We start from the raw sequence: 17177 nt of genomic DNA, 5'->3' as shown, positions 1-17177 counted from the left end.
AAAAAAAAAAAAAAAAAAAAAAAAAAAAAAAAAAAAAAAAAAAAAAAAAAAAAAAAAAACAACAACAACATCAACGCAGCAAGGAGACTGAAAACTAAAGGCCCAAAAACAAGCAAGAAAACGAAGAGAAGAGGCTACAACCGATGATTAAACCAAAAAACAACCACCAACTGCAGCCCATAAAACAAACAGATGCCCCAACCAAAACAAATAGTCCAACGAAGATAATAGCTCTCAAACAAAACTGAAAAAAAGGTAAGGACGTTCGAAGAAGACCAAAACTGAAGTACCATTTGAACGATGAGGAAAGATCATCACAACCAAAAACAACTTTTTCACCGAACCTTTTGATAGCAAAGGAGGAATTTCTTGCATCTTAAGACCACTAACTTTATTGAGAGAAGCAAATTTGCAAGGTACTAAGGAGGGAGGAGGACAAGGGAGCTCCTTATCACTATCTTAGCAACATAGAAGACCTCAAGCACAGAATCGTGAAAATAATTTTCCAAAGGCTGCACTAATGATTCCACACTACTAAGACTAACGATAGAATGAACATTAGAGTCTTCAAAATGAGAGGTTGGAGTTTTGGAGTCTTTAGATCCCCTTCTGTAGCAACTCAAAACTGTTTGACATCAACATGACTTATACCCCTGAATTCTCCCTTTCGTGGTAAGGGAAAAATTCTGGGACAGGCTTGTTTTTTCAGTTTTCTGAGGGATTTGGCTGGGGCGGAATTATAGGATTTTTAGAGGAGTGGAGAGATGTGGGTGGAAGTTAGGGCGGTTGTTAGGTTTAATTATTCCTTGTGCCCTTCCATCTATCATGCTTTTTGTATTTATTAGTTTGATTTTATTCTTTTAGATTGGAACCCCTTCCCATAGTTAGTTGTGGGATTCCTTTTGTGGGTTTATTTTTAGTATTCCTTGACATTCTGTCATATTATTCAAATGAAAGTTCAGTTTCTTACCAAAAACACAAAAGCTTTTATCGCTGAGCTTAGCTACATATTAAATTATACAACATAGTTTTACTCTCATTGGCAATATGGTCACTATGGTTTTACTTTTTGGCTTTATGTGTTTGAAATTGATACATTTAATTTATGTGGAGTTTTCTTAAGGGAAACAATAAAAAAATTACTGTGTTTCTACTGTTTTTAGTGTTGGATACCGCAGCAGGCATCTGGTGTGATACAAAATCAGTTGTAACAAGTCCTAGAACAGGAAGGTACAGCGCAGATGCTGCAGGTGGGGATGCTGCAGTTGAGTTAACAAGGCGTTGTAGGCATGCAGCTGCTGCTGTGGGTGACTTAATCTTTATTTATGGTGGTTTGCGGGGTGGTAAGTGATGAAGGCGCTCACATTTTCTGACTTTGAGATGTCCATTTCTATTTTTTCTGCTATGATTTACTGCAGCAAGTGATAACTTCATTTCTTATACAACTTATGTTACCTTTTATTGTTGTAAAATGATCTGGTGTTCTCTCCCTAAATCTTTCTGTAATTATGATCTTGTACATATTTTGGCTGATCGGGAGTCACTTTTGTAACCATTTGACCGTTGTGCAAATAGCTCATCTCCCTTTTGTATGATCCTCCTTCAATCAATAAATTATTTTGTTTTCATCTTTTTTAAAAAAGGATGCTGGGAGATCAGCAAGAAAATTTTCCATCTATGCTGCTTTTCATCTCAACTTTATTTAAAGCAGTGTCTTTATAAGAAAATTGACATTCTTTTGCGTACACTGATCTTGAGTGAGCACCATGTAGTTATCACGTTATGTGTACAATTAATTTAGAACTACATAGGTAGTGCAAGCGTGCTTTAACCAAGTCCTGTTATTTTATCATGGAAAGTACAAGTTTGTTAATGTTTTGGATTATAGATTGAAGCAATTTCCATATGGTGCAAGTATGTAGAATTTAGGTTTCATGTGTCATGATCATGCTAATTCAATGCATTGTTTGCTTTTGGTTGCATGTTCAAGCTGTTATCACATTGTAGAGAGATTAAGAGATGAATCATGCTTTTAATTACTAATGTACTGTTTTACACCCCTTCCCCTTTGTAGTTTACATTGTTGCCTAATCAAATTTGGTTATGGAAGCTCTATTGGTTTCTGATGTCAAATGTTGGACCATCCAGTTTTTTCTATGCATCTCTCTCTTGTTTCTTGAGGTTAATAACAACATATTCTATCATTGTCTAGGGGTATTGCTTGATGACCTTCTTGTTGCTGAGGATCTAGCAGCTGCTGAAACGACAAGTGCAGCTTCACATGCTGCAGCTGTAGCTGCTGCATCTGATGTTCAGTCTGGGCAGCTGGCTGGAAAATGTGGATTTAGCGAAGAAAGGAGTAGACAGGCCATTCATGTTGTGGCTCCTGATGGTGCTGTAGTGCTGGGAAACCCTGTAGCTCCTCCTATAAATGGTGACGTGTATACTGATATAAGCACTGAAAATGCTATGCTTCAGGGCCATCGGTAAAGAAAAATGTCCTCCTCTGATTTTTTCTTATTACTTAGTTGTTGCTTGCCGCATGCTTGACCAATGCATCTGACTGCTCTTCAGGAGAATGAACAAAGGTGTCGAGTATTTGGTTGAAGCATCAGCTGCAGAAGCGGAGGCTATTAGTGCAACATTGGCTGCAGCCAAGGCCCGACTAGGACACGACGATGGGGAAGTTGAACTGCCTGACAGGGATCGAGGAGCAGAGGCTACTCCTAGTGGGGCACAAATATCTAGCTTGATAAAGCCCAACTCAAATGCATTGAATAACATTGCTCCATCTGGAGTTCGATTGCATCATAGAGCTGTCAGTCTTTGATTTCGATTACCCTTTTGAATGTGATCTCAGTTACTATGTAACTAAGCCTCAATTAGTTCAAACTGGATGGCTGATATTTGGTCCCATTGTTTCAGGTGGTTGTAGCCGCTGAAACTAGTGGGGCTTTAGGTGGTTTGGTTAGGCAACTTTCAATTGATCAGTTTGAAAATGAAGGTCGCCGTGTGAGCTATGGTACCCCAGAGAGTGCAACTGCAGCAAGGAAGCTCCTAGATCGCCAGATGTCCATCAACAGCATTCCGAAAAAGGTATCAACTGTTAAGTTATTAAAACTACATAGTTAGTTAATCTTCGGGAAATTGCACATCTGACCAGATTTAATGCTCCTAATGTTTTGACTGACATGTAATCCAGAATATTCTCTGGCCTATATATAGAGTGGTAATATTATGCTCATCATGAGGCTGGAATCATGAGTCATAAAGTTGAATAGCCATCCAGTTAGACTGATGTTGCTGTTTATAGATTGTTACATCGTTGGAACAACTGTTGTTTGCATAAGATGATCTTCAGTTATTTCCCTCCTCTGTTTCAGCCATTTTACTGTTCATACTGCTCAATGTTGATCTTGGAATTGTGCCGACTTCATAATTTATACTTTTCTGTAGATTGTGATTCCTACTTGCAGACATATAATCATACAAGAATTCGCGACTTCTGTAGTTGTTACCTCCTTTATATTTGATTTCTGACTTTGTTTAGTTTGCATCTGTTTTCAGAGAAGTACTCTAATCTTCCGGGATGTTTTTCATTTTATCTGTGTACTTGAGAATGATGCTGGTGCAGGAATATTGTTTTCGTAGAATTTATCATTTCTAACATTTTTACATGATGTTGAAACCTCTTCTTTCTTGATCTAATATTCTTGTGGATATTCTTCAACTATTGTTTTAGTTCCTACAGTGGGATAGCAAAATTATTGCCGGATTGGATTCAATGTAACCGTTTCTCCTGTGAAAAATGTTATTTTGTTTGCATATAAAGTTTTTTTTTTCCTAATGTTATTAATGTGGTTCCTTTATCAGGTCATAGCCCATCTCTTAAAACCTCGTGGATGGAAGCCTCCTGTTCGCCGGCAGTTCTTTTTAGATTGTAATGAAATAGCTGACCTTTGTGAGAGTGCTGAAAAGATATTTTCATCTGAACCAAGTGTTCTAGAGCTCAAGGCTCCCATCAAGATATTTGGTGATCTACATGGTCAGTTCGGGGATCTCATGCGTCTTTTTGATGAGTATGGTGCACCTTCTACAGCAGGAGACATTGCGTGAGTTTTGGCTTATATTTACTTTGTTGTATTATTATTTCCTTGGGATCACAGACACCTCGAGGCTGAGAGTATTCATTTTTGACACACATGATATTAATCGGCCCCTGGTTTATGTTAGAAGAAAGAGATATGTGAGAGAGCTTAGGGATAGTTTTTAAGGGCAGATTGGCCTTTTGCTACATGAGAAGGTTTCTTTCTTTGTGTGCTGGTTGTATTTTTGCTGTAGTGCTTCGGTTTAAGTAGGTCATTTAGTTACAAATAAAGGGTATTTTGTAACAGTGGGAGCAGGAAACTAGTGATTTGAGTCGAGCATTTTCATAGTGGTGGTTTCTGGTAACATGGGGAGGGTTCGCTCATGGACCTAGAATCTTGGTTAAAACTTAGTAGCCTCAGTTCCTTAGTCCTTTTCATTTATTCAGTGTAAAGTTTTGTTCCTCATTTAAAAAAGAATGCTTCCCTTAAGTTGGGCAGAGGCTTAATGGCTGGAGCACCTCCATTATGTTAGGTCTAATTCTTTATTGAGGCTCAATAGGAATCTGAAAACTCTCTTTTTTCTGCAATTTGGCATTAGAAGTGCAGCACTAGTTGTGATTCTCATATAAAACTAATTCTTCCTATGCTGATGGCAAGTATTTGGTATAACTCAGCTTGTCTTGGTCCGTAGAGTTCCTCGTTGATTTCAAATGATTTTGAAGTATTTTTGGAGAAAATTCCCCATATTCCTTTACACGCCACTGAGGGTAGATGGTGGTTCATTGAATTAGAGGGCCACTGGTAGACCATGTTGGTATTTTCCTTCCAGATTTTACCATTCTAATTATATTAAAAAAAAAAACGGTTGAGAAGTATGAAAGAATATACAAGGGCATAGAAGAACCCCAACGAAAGGAACCCAAAGAACTACAAAAAAATGGTTCCAATTCAAAACACTCTGGCCTAATTGATCATTACAAAAAAAAAACCTTAGCTACTAAGGTATCTCCACAAATCTCCGCCTCCTAATATTCTCTCCTTAGACATCTTCAAAGAAGCAAGCCTATAATAGAAACTTTGACTTCTCCCCAAAAGGGGGAAAAAGTAGAAACTCCTCCATCATAGCCTTGCAATCCAAAATGCAAACTGTTAACTCCAAAGAAAATGGTCAATGTCTTCTGCTGCGTCACTGTTTAAAAAAAAAAAGAAAAAGGAAGAATGTCTTTGCCCGTGAACTGTAGTATTAACTTTTCCATGTAAGACCGGTTAGACAAAGAGCCTTAACCTTCTAGAGCAAAGAAAAAAAGAGGGGTAGTTGGGGTGAAGGAACTGTGTAGATGAAAAGTCTTGGGATGGATAGGGGGGGTCCAAAAATGAAGACCCTCCTCCCTTAACTGACAAGTTCTCAAAAGCAAAAGAAAACGCAAAGTTGACATCTTCAACATCTCCCTATTCACGAGAGGACTGTGAAATCCAAAACTAATACAAAAAGAATCACCAGAGGTTGAAAGAACAGAGGCTACTGAATGCCACCTCTTATCCAAAAGGTGGTATAGATGAGGGAAGGATGTGCAAATATATTTTTCCCTCACCCAGAAGTCCTCCCGAGTCTTCCCAATGGAGCATTTTATGAACTAGGAAAAGAGCGGGAAAATTGAAGAGATAATCTCCCAAAAGCCTACTGTCAGAGACCCACTCATAACAGTGAGAACTGTACTTACTCATGATGATCCTTAGGCGACAAGGCAGTAGGTTCTCGAAAGAAATACCACAACCACTTGGTCAACAAAGGTACTCAATCTTGGAATATATATATATATATATATATATATATTTTTCAGAAGATTACTCAAGGACGAAGAGATTAATGATTTTAAATGCTTGTTGGGCTGTATTTCTTCGGTTGTGATTGGTTCTTCAATGGTTCTAAGAGATGGTCTCTTGAGCCCTCAAAAATCTTCTCAGTTAAATTGTTACCTCAGCATCTTGCTTCTTCTTCCTCCTCTTTGGGTAGGAATTATTTTCAGCTTTGTGGAAGTCTAAAAGTCCAAAGCGTATTAACATGCTAATATGGATCATGCTTAATGGATCTTTAAACTGTTATGAGGTTCTTCAAAGGAACCTCCCTTCGCTTTCATCATTGGCTTGCTTGTTCTTTTAATTAGCATATATTCTCTTCAACACATTTCTTTGATTGCCTATACTGTCAGCATTTTTGGGCTGAGTTAATAGCGGTTTTCATTTACATGGGGTGTTTTATAGCTCTTTCTAGGAAAGTGTGTTTCAGCTACTTCTGGGCCCTTCTTTGGTGCATAAATCCAAGATTTTATGGTTTAATGTTGTGAAAAGCCATCCTTACAAAGCTTTGGTTTGAAAGAAATCAATGAATCTTTCTAAACAAGTCACTCTCTTCTTTTGATCGGTTTGAGTTGGCTAAGCTTAAGGCTACATTTTGGTGCTCTCTTGCCAAATCTTCTGCGAATCACTCTATCCAAGACTTATGTCTGAATTGGAATGCTTTGATCTTTCGTCTTTAAGTTTTCCTTTTTCCGTTCTTATTGTTTTCTTTTATGCTTTGTGCTGTTTATTCCCATCTGGAGTTTGCATTAATCTTTTTGTTATTTATTTATTTTTTTTTGCTTGTGACTTATCATACATGGCAATCTTGCATCACTTTTGATTAGGTACATTGATTATCTATTCCTGGGAGACTATGTTGATCGAGGGCAACACAGCCTTGAAACCATTACTCTTCTGCTAGCTTTAAAGGTGCTTTTGCGCATAGTACATTTGTGTGTCATAATTTAACTTTCACTTGCACGTTAATTCAAGATTTTTATGGGACAATGTACTTTTCTCATAAATATGGCAGGTTGAGTATCCAAATAATGTACATTTGATTCGTGGGAATCATGAAGCAGCTGATATTAATGCCCTTTTTGGCTTTCGGATTGAGTGCATTGAACGAATGGTATAACATAGTTGTATCTCATGGCTGTATTTTGTGTTGGTTCATTACAACCTAACTTTACAACTCAATGACCAGGGTGAAAGAGATGGAATTTGGACATGGCATCGGATAAATCGTTTGTTTAACTGGCTCCCTTTGGCAGCCTTGATCGAAAAAAAAATTATTTGCATGCATGGTGGTATTGGTCGTTCGATTAACCATCTGGAACAGATTGAGAGTCTTCAGCGCCCTATAACTATGGAAGCAGGCTCTATTGTGCTAATGGATTTGTTGTGGTCAGTGCACATCCTTGATAGTCTCCTTTTATTTTTTCATGGTGGCCATGCATATAACGTGTATTTTTGTATGTATTTTATTATTTTCCTTAGGTCTGACCCCACAGAAAACGACAGTGTTGAAGGATTACGACCGAATGCTAGAGGTCCTGGATTAGTTACTTTTGGGGTGAGTAGTGTATATTTCCTCTCATTTTTTCCTATTTATTTTTCTTTTAATTTTTTGCGCATATAGGATAGGGACTCTATCTAAAATGCTCTCTATTTGAAAACTCTATTGTTCGTAAAGTCCATAATAAAGCCAAACTTGAATACTTTTTGCATGTTAGGTCTCAAACACTGGAAAGTAGTTCATGTAGAGGCAAGGGCAATAATTCTTTTCATTTTTGAAGTTTGGAGCATTTCTCAATTTGTGTTGTCCTTGTACTGAGGGCTGCACCACTGCAAATTGGGTTTTATAGAAAAAGAAATTACATATAGTTAAGACTGGCTTACAAATTGTAACTGTTTTATCTCTAGTCTAAGGTATAAACGTGTCTCATATAGAGGTTTTGAGTTATAACTCACTTCCTCTGAGTGTTATCTTCATGTTCTCCATTTCGTCCTGCAAAGAGACGTTTGTTTTACGTTTTTTTTCTAGAAAACATTGGTTTGACTTGTGTCAACTTGACTGTGTTTTAGGTTGAATTGATAAAAAACATAGGCAACAACTTGTCCCTGTGTCAATTTGGTTTCGTTTCATCCTCTGTATTATGGAAGCGCTTCTACTCTACTATATCTCCAACTGCAATTTTTTAGATATTGGAGAAAAAGGACGTTGACTTAATCCAAAGTTCCCAACTTTAGTGCCTTGTCCCAATGAATTATGGAGCAACAAGGACTATATAGTTTTTGAGTCATCAGCATAGTTCTACACAAATCCTAAAAGAAAAGCCAATCGCCCCTTAACAACTTTCGATTCCCATGCTCTTAGTTCTCAAGATTTGAACAAAGGGAGTTCTGAGTGGTTCTGTTTTGTTGTTAGGTCTGGGAGGAACGTTGGGTGATGTTTGCACTTAGTTTCAAAAAAAAAAAAGAAAAAAAAAAAAGCGGATTAGTAGTCTTGGGAATGTTAGGGAAACTTTATTGGAAATTGGAACATTCTCATATGACTATTCGAATGCCCAAGCAATTTTTGGATAATGGGATGACAATAACTGTCCAATTTATCTCGTCATCATTCTTCACATAGGGGGGAAGGATGCACAGTTTTGTAACTAATTAGATGGGAAATTAAATTTGTCCTTGTGAGATTAAATATTTAGTTACAGCGAGCTAGCAAGTTTTTTGGATGGTGGGTTGAGGATATCTTGGTAATATATATAAAAGATTAGAGGTTGGCTAAGTTAGGAGTAAGGCATGGAACTTGTTCACTGGTTAGTGTAGGGTGTCTTCTTGGGTACTAGAGTACATTAATTAATGATTGGTTAAGTTAGGAAAAATGACTATCAGTTATTCCTTGGTACGTTTATCTAGTAATGGAACGTCTATCAATTGATTTGGTTTTACTATCATCACCGGATAGCAAGGATATTATACTTATGGATTATCTTAATTCTTTTCCTTATATACTATGCAAAGGCTTGATATTTATGCATCCATTTTATTGAGGTTCGATTTATGAAGTTTGAATTATTTTTTGGGGGTCTTGTTTGGCTGCAGCCTGATCGTGTCATGGAATTCTGCAACAATAACGATCTTCAGTTGATAGTACGTGCTCATGAATGTGTAATGGATGGGTTTGAACGTTTTGCGCAAGGACATCTAATTACACTTTTCTCAGCTACCAATTACTGTGGTATGTGTGCCTAATTATGTTGCTTTCACGTCCTACATATTATATCCTCAAGTCACGCACTTCTGTACAGGAACTGCAAATAATGCCGGAGCAATCTTAGTTTTGGGTAGAGATCTTGTGGTTGTTCCTAAACTCATTCATCCCATACCTCCAGCAATTTCATCACCAGAGACGTCTCCAGAACGCCACATGGAGGATACGTGGATGCAGGTAACTTTACTTTTATATTGGCTCGTACTCTAATGTCACTCGTTGTGTCTGGTATCAATCCTATTTGTTTTCTTGAGAACAGGAGCTGAATGCTAATCGGCCACCAACTCCCACAAGAGGTCGCCCACAAGTTTCCAATGATCGTGGTTCTCTTGCTTGGATGTAGTTCATGATTTCTTTCTGTTGAATTACGAGTCGTCTGCAGCATGGTCCTTCTGATGCTCTCTGTATATAGCACTATGCCTCATACAGAAATATCCAATTGGATCTTCAACACAAAACAGCGGATGAAATTCTGATTTTTCAACACAAATGATAGGGGCCTTACAAGGTGTTCTCAAGAACCAAGTTGCTAGCGATGAGTTAGATTCAGCTCCTCTTCTCTTGAGCTGCAAGTTGATGGTGAGTTTTGACCGTCCCTTGTATATTAAGGTAAAGGCAGGTGGAAGTCAGCGGTATCCCGTCCCGCGCTGTTCTTTTTCATTTCTCTATATATTCTTTAGAATCCTTGTTATGGTCTCATTATTATTATTTTTTTTTCCTTTAAAGTGAAACTTTCCTTGGCAGTGAGATGTAATTTCTTAGCTCTGTGGATGTTCTGTTGTGTATCATATAGAAGTTGATTGCTTTCTGTAATTTTTGTTTGTCTGCTTTGTACATTATAATTCGTGTAAAGATCAAAAAAAAAAAAAAAAATTACGTCCTTTCCCTCGTTCTAAATCGATTGTTCATGGAGTTTCTTTGTTTCCCATTCAACAAACAAGTCTGGGATGAGTCTTTGTTGTATCACTTGAATTCTTGTTTTAAATTTGTGATTCAGGGTTACTACGAAGTTGGCCTTGTTGCTTGGAACTCTAACGATGCTGGGCTGTGTGTGTTAACAGCTAATGGCAGATGAGTTGAGAAGTTCGCTGGGTTTTCTTTTCAAAATAAGAAGCTTGTTGGTTAATAGTTTCTTAATTTTGTTATATTGTACTTTGTAAAAGTGCTTTTTTTTTAAATATTTTGTGAAAAGAAAAATTATATTTGTATTATTGAATTACCTTTTCCAGTGTTTTCAAAACCCAACCAAATTCTAAAATGGGGTTCATACATATATTGAAAAATTGCCAGGTCAGAAGTGAATTATGTAGTTATTAAGCGTGGCTGGTTAAAGAACTTTAGAGATGCATGTTAAAACTCAGGTTGAAACTTTGACCTTTTGAAGTTTAATGGTGGAACCCTTTTGTCTATAACACTCTGTGTTGGATGATGTACCATTCACCTCGATCTCATCGTGACACTTGTCTATTTCTATGTGGTTGAATGGATTGCCTTCTTATTTATATGCAGTATGATTATGACACCACACATGTCTTTAGACCGTCTCCTTTCAATCCAAATTGGTTCACATCTTCGTTGTTGATTTTTTACTTATATTCCCATATAATACCAATTTCAATAGAGACTTGAGCCTACGTTGCTTGACCCTAGTTAAGCCTATAAGTTATCTTTAAAGAATTGTATGTCTGAGTATATTTCTTCTTTTTGGGAAAAGAAATACAAACTCTCTTTTATGGTATTTTTCGTTATGTTATTGTATATATTTATACTTTTTCTAGTTTTTTGTAAACTAACAATTCATATTTATTCTACTTTGCATTATCCTCACTTTCTAAAGATTCCATTTTAATACTCAAATGTAGAAATATCTTATTTCTAAAGAGAGATGAAGCTTGAAACTGGCATTAAAGGCGAAGAGGTGTACTCTCTTTCATCCCTCGCAGGAAGAGAAAGAGAGAGAGAGAAGCTGCTTAGGTATCACAAAAAACCTTCAAAACGCGAGTAAAATTCATGGAAAAACAAGGAACTATAACCATTTCATAAATTTCACACCCCATTAAAGAACAATAATAATATATATTGTTGCTGCTCTTAATTCTACCATTTCCATTTTCGTTAATTTGGTCTCTCCCTCAGCCTTGAAAGTTAATAGAGATGCATCAACTAACCTCATGGTAACACTTTCAGGGAGGCTGAGTTTATTGGCTTCTGAAACACTCTCATTGCAGGCATACCATCGCCATCATGATTTGCCACCCGCCATGACCGATCCTTCTTTCTTTGCGGCTTCTTGTGGTGTTTATGAGATTCCTTGGGCTTCCTTTCGGTGACGCTCGGCTTCGCAAGTCCATTTGCTATGTCAAATGAATCGAGATACTCAGTCACATGTTCAAGACCAGAGGCATTTTCATTATCCACATCTGAGGAGTCCTCAATATCATCCGAGTCTGAATCGTGTGCGTCGGAAAGCCTGGTAGTTGCAGCATCTTCATCTTGAATATCATCCTCGCTTGACATTCCTGGGGGGTATTCATAGTGAGGAATCTTCCCATCAACGTAATCCTTCAAAATTTGGCGGGAAGCTCTGGTTTCGTCAGGCAGTCCACTAGAGGCAACATAACCACGGGAGAAACAATAAGCTTTCAGAAGTTCTGATGCTAGTGGTGCCCGAGACTGTGGCTCATACGGCTTCGGTTTTGGCAGATTAATTTTGTACACACCCTCAATCACATGCCTTGGGACTCGATTGGCGACAACCTGGATGGCCTCTCTATGCTCTGTCATTCGATCAATAGGCAATACTCCGTACGCAATCATCTCGTATCTTGAGCTTGAAAATGAAGGAAAAACTAAACCAGGGCAGTCACATAGTGTAAGCTTCTCAGAAATAATCAATGTTTGGAAGTGCTTTGTTTTCCCGGGAGTAGAGGTGACTCCAGCTCGCTTTTGGCCTACTAGGGCATTAATTGTTGAGCTCTTTCCCACATTTGGATACCCAACAAATCCCACCATGACGCTACTCGATGATCTTTGGTTTGTATTTCCACCGGAAGAATGATTGTCCGACTGGCTTGTAGAACTAGTGCTTGATGTTGTCCTCTTCTCGGCAATCTGTTCTGCCTCGTACTGTAAACGAGCCAGAAGCTCGTCCCGACCATATATTTTTGTATCATGATCATCCAAACCGTCCTGAGGTTCATCTGTGTTCCACCGGCTGCTAAGTTTCTTCCCTTCTAGAGTAGCAGAGGCAGCTTTAGCAGACCAAAACAAATATAATATCTCATTCTGACTGAAAAATTCAGACCATTTCTTCCTGTTCATAAGTATCGACATGGAATTTTTGTTGATTAAAAGACAGCACATAAACATAGACTAACATTTAAATAATAAATAACAATCATTAACCTGAGAGAGTAAGGTAGCAGATCTGCCTTGTTCACAAGAAGCATGGTCCTCTTGTGCTCATCAACCTCTTTTGCGTATGCCTGCACAAACAACAAAATTAGGCCAAAAGGAAAAACTAAGAAGAGTGGACATGAAGACACAAAGGAGAATGTTGCAAACTGCGACAGGTTTTAGAATCACAAAGACAACAATTTTTATGTCAGCATTAAGACATACCAGTTGCAATTTTCATGCAAATATTCAATAGTTGCAGAGTTCAGTAAAAAAAAACAGAATTTTTTAACATAACATGCCAAACAAATGATGGTAAGTAAAGCAATACAAAATGTTAAGTAAATTCTAAACCAAGTAAATGATTCGATTGTCTAATAAAGACAGGACATTTAAGCTCAAATATACCAATGGAAAACAAAAAATGGTCATTAGTATCATATCACTGGAAAAAAAAAAGTACAAAGTATTGAATATCTTTTTATTTCATTGCTTTTTCAGAACTTCAAAAAAATTACATATGATCATAACACCAAGTGTAGAACTTGTTTTGGAGTATTTAAATGTACTGCACGAGTAACACAGGGTTAACATATCAAAAAAAAAATTACATATGATCATAACACCAAATGTATAACTTGTTTTGGAGTAATTAAATGCACGGCACAAGTAACACAGGGTTAACATATCAAATGGGACACATATTTCAGACATTCAAATTTAGTCAGAGAAAAGAACAGGAAAAGGAACAAGAGTAGTGCGTGCAAGATAACTAAATTATCATCACAAAGTTATATAATAAAAATAAAATAAAATAAAAAAGTTCAGCAAAAAAAATGTATTAGCTAGATGGCAACTCATTCTTTATTCCTTTTCTAGTATAAACCCAAGTCCACATAAATGAGATAGAACATTCTCAGGCATCAAACTCAATCAGAACAGAAAAACAGAAAAATTATGGTAGAAAGACAATAAAGAAAATAATTCACCTCAAGGTCAGGGCAACGGTAGAATAAAGGGTCGCGAGCATCAACAACCATCACAAGCTGAGAAGGAACAAGAAATGAAAAAACATTATGATGGAGGATGAACTTAACATGATTGTAAATACAAATCAACAGAGGGAGTAATAAGACAATTACTAAACCGGGAGATTTGAGAACTGGCTGGTTATACATATAATAGCTAACTTTTATTCACTTCCTAGTTTCCACACTATAAAACATGGGAAATAAAAGTGCACTTAATAAAACAGGTAACAACAATAGCAATTAATAAGTTTCATAGTATTACGGATAAAATAAGTAAACACATTCCAACGTTTATAAAATAATGTAATACTATTGCTTCTTATCCATATGATAATGTAATACTAAAATTTCAAGCACAGTTATCAATAAGCATACTTGTGTGATAATAATTTAGAAAGAAGATTTATGTCCTGGCAGTGGAACTCAAGGTAGTATTGCAAGCTCAAACTAAGAAACTTTCAGATGATAAACTTTACACTTGAATATTGAATTGTTACTCTAATCTTACACAGCACATGATACTCTAGGCAGGGAAAAGGATGAGCCATCCTCAAAAGGAAAAAGAAAACACAAAATTATCAAAAAAAAATCATAATAGATAAAGAAGAAATAAAATCTATAGATTTAACATATCTACACCAGAAATGAGAAAATTACTTGACTCAAATGATAGAAAGAAAATACATGGCACAGTTGAAGATTTAAGCCGAAAAAAACACTCCTTTAGAGAGCCTAAGCACCAAAGGCCTCCCCCAAAATTCTTGCAGACACCCAAATGATAAAATTTAAATCAATCTAACCCACTGTACGATTTATTATTGCTAAACATATGATATGCCTTTATTTTGCGTGAGGGAACAATAATGTTAACAGAAAATTATATTGAAGAACCATGCTGAGTGTTGGGATGACAATTATATCACAGTCATCATCAAAAAGATGAACTTGACCTTACCAAATCACATCGTTCAACAACCCGCCAAAGCTGTCTCCAAATATCTAGGTTCTTCTCAAATGGTGTAAGAACAAGATTCTCATTCTCCTCGAGCCTAAAATAAACATAATCACAAATGAACGTTAACTATAAATAAGCATACTTGGGAATGATTTACATATACGAGTTCAATGAGCCAAGATTGTACAAATCAAACAAAAACTGGGAGATTAAATTGGAGCTAACCTTGCAAGGCTCCGACGCCATATTAAGAAAGACTGTCGTTCATTATCGTCAAGCTCCTCTGCAGACATCCTAGCATTCCATGGGGGCCTACAACAAGAAAGAGATTTACGTGTTGTGCAACAAAATTTCCCAAGCAAAACTTGCATAAACATGGTAAGGAAAAGAAGACAAACCTACGTGGAACTCGTAGACTGCTAGCGTGCAAAGCCTCCTCCATCTTCTGCTGCTCTCTCCTTTCCTCGGGCGTAACTCCAGTCGTGCTCGAACTTCCATCCCTAATCACGGCCAAAACAGAAGCCAATAAGAAAATCCATTAGTAGAACTTCATGCATAATCAACACCTTCCAATCCATCCATCCATGACCTCCGTCCAACACAAACAAACTACTTCCACTTTCTATGCTTAAAACACAATTTATCTCAACAGCTCGTGAATCCACAGTTTTCGAGCAAATACTGTGAGAAACAAGAAAATCCATAACCTAGAAAGTAGATAACATACATCTTAATGAGAACGTTCGGAACAGGGTGATCAGCGGAGAAGAGGCGCTCGGCCTCGTCGGCTTGTTGGATAACGGCTTCGATATCGCTAACCTCCGTGACGGACTCCAAAACCTTTTTATGCTGGGATCTGTAGGTTCGGCCTTTCTCCTTAGACTGCTGGATCATCTGGTTGTGTTGCTTCACCAGAGCCCGTCCCAGCCCCGTCTTATCGTTCTTCCCCATCGCCGAATCTCAACGCACAGCCTAATACCACTCTCCGGTACCGATCAGATGCCCTAGAATTGCCGGAACTTAAAAGAGGACTCACCAACTTCAGAGGAACGGAGGCTGAAAATTCAAGCTGCGGCGGCTTTGAATATGTATGATTAGGTATAATAAAATTATTATCGGTAAAGTTTATAAAATTTTTTGAAAAAATAAATATTATATATATATATCACAAATTTTTGTGATTAATTTTTTTTTTATAAAAAAAATAATATAACATAATATTATATTTTGAAAAAAAAAAATCCTTATCTATACTATATATTAAAAATAAAATAATATAACATAATATAATGTTCCGCTCGAGTTAATTTTTAATTAGGTTAGAACTTTTTTTTGGTTAAAATTCGTGAATTTTGAGAGTTATTGAGAATGTTTACTTAATCCACCATGCATAAATAGTACACATAAATGGTACGTAAAAGTTTTCTATTTATATTTATCTTGTAATAAAATATCAAATATAATATATAGTTGGTTTGTATATTAATCCAAATTAATGGGTGTATTTTTTATTGTTGTTATTTGAATTAGAAAAATCGGGACTCGATAAACATGTTATAAAATTTGGAGGCTTAATTGTTCAATTTTAACATATAAGAACTCAATATACACGTTTTTTAAAAACCGACCAAAAAGGTAATTTATCAACTTTCTTTTACGTTCAATCAATCAATCAATTAGTTGGCTCAATTTCTCATAATAATTTAGTCTACTTGTAATTGTCTCGAACTTTCCTCTATATTAATATTATAGTCTTTCTAAAAGTTATTTTCGTTCGTATTATATCTTTTTTAGAATACTATGTCTCTGTCATCTTTTAGAAAATATTTGTGAGTGTCAGGTCCCGCTCGAGCATACTTCCAGTCTAGTGGGACGATGTCGTAAGCTTACAACAGTTGATTTTTGAGCTAACTAGTAAGACAATAAGGTAGGTGGCCACCATGACTTGAGCTCCTTGCCTCGAAACCCTTTTCATTGTTTACACGAGATTCCTTGGCCTAAATTATCGTTCGGTCGTGCTCTCAACGCATCCACGACCTCAAGAATAACCCAGCAATAGATTAGGTCTATCACAAAAGTAGCCCCAAAATTAAGGACTTTGCTAACAATCAGAAAGACTAGTAATGAAATGGGAACAAGTTTTAAGGTTAACACATCAACTGTTAAACCTTCAAAGATAGAAGAGAACAATGATTCAAACAATTCACAAATGCAATCATGTGGGCGTTTCATACTTGTTCGTAGAGGACACTACTAAATGTGTTGAATGTAAATACAAGAATTCGACAATGAATGTGTCGATATCGAGATTGAAGAACAACAACAACAGAAACAAGAACAAGAACAAGTCCATGAGCTGAACGTGACGAGGGAGAGTACTCAACAAGTATTATAATAGAAAAGATATGATTAACCCGAAAGGAGAGAATAGCTCTGAATTTGTAGATAATTTTGGAACAAAGGCAGCATATCAGTTGAAACCATCCATCAAGCTTACTATCTTACTAAACAGCAAAGAAAAGGGTTCTGAAAGAACATCATTCAAGATTGCAAAATTTTCATAGAATTTCTATATTTCTTTAGACTAATAC

At 36.7% G+C, this 17177-nt stretch overlaps 2 protein-coding genes across 2 annotated transcripts in view; one reads left to right on the top strand and one right to left on the bottom strand.

Annotated features, from left to right (window-relative positions):
- Positions 1-10084, top strand: part of LOC111497295 (serine/threonine-protein phosphatase BSL3-like) — a 19881-nt gene extending 9797 nt beyond the window's left edge. Inside the window, exons 10-21 of the mRNA XM_023148062.1 lie at positions 1164-1343; positions 2213-2486; positions 2575-2818; positions 2926-3096; positions 3874-4112; positions 6773-6857; positions 6961-7059; positions 7135-7334; positions 7428-7503; positions 9036-9171; positions 9242-9381; positions 9464-10084. Coding sequence (XP_023003830.1) covers positions 1164-1343; positions 2213-2486; positions 2575-2818; positions 2926-3096; positions 3874-4112; positions 6773-6857; positions 6961-7059; positions 7135-7334; positions 7428-7503; positions 9036-9171; positions 9242-9381; positions 9464-9547 — 1928 coding nt within the window. The 3' untranslated portion in view covers positions 9548-10084. The remainder of the gene's footprint in view (positions 1-1163; positions 1344-2212; positions 2487-2574; positions 2819-2925; positions 3097-3873; positions 4113-6772; positions 6858-6960; positions 7060-7134; positions 7335-7427; positions 7504-9035; positions 9172-9241; positions 9382-9463) is intronic.
- Positions 10085-11179: 1095 nt separating this feature from the next.
- Positions 11180-15688, bottom strand: LOC111498863 (GTPase LSG1-2). The gene is made up of 8 exons (XM_023150219.1): positions 15623-15688; positions 15314-15558; positions 14985-15086; positions 14812-14898; positions 14587-14680; positions 13590-13646; positions 12610-12689; positions 11180-12517 (listed from the first exon to the last, which is right to left on the bottom strand). The coding sequence occupies exons 2-8, from the start codon at positions 15535-15537 to the stop codon at positions 11374-11376; spliced, it is 1788 nt and encodes a 595-aa protein (XP_023005987.1). The 5' UTR covers positions 15538-15558; positions 15623-15688; the 3' UTR covers positions 11180-11373.
- Positions 15689-17177: the final 1489 nt, after the last annotated feature.

Source organism: Cucurbita maxima, unplaced genomic scaffold (assembly GCF_002738345.1).
Source record: "Cucurbita maxima cultivar Rimu unplaced genomic scaffold, Cmax_1.0 Cma_Scf00002, whole genome shotgun sequence".
Lineage (NCBI taxonomy): Eukaryota > Viridiplantae > Streptophyta > Magnoliopsida > Cucurbitales > Cucurbitaceae > Cucurbita > Cucurbita maxima.
Note: the sequence above shows the minus strand (reverse complement) of the source record. Positions and strands in the feature narration are given on the sequence as shown.

Bases quoted from the DNA above. Each gene is read 5' to 3' on its own strand.
- LOC111498863 (XM_023150219.1), bottom strand. From the start codon at position 15,537: ATGGGGAAGAACGATAAGACGGGGCTGGGACGGGCTCTGGTGAAGCAA. The intron at 15,087-15,313 runs GTATGTTATCTA...GGCCGTGATTAG, and splicing joins CCGAACGTTCTCATTAAGAT to GGATGGAAGTTCGAGCACGA. The intron at 12,518-12,609 runs GTTAATGATTGT...ACTTATGAACAG, and splicing joins CTGCTACCTTACTCTCTCAG to GAAGAAATGGTCTGAATTTT.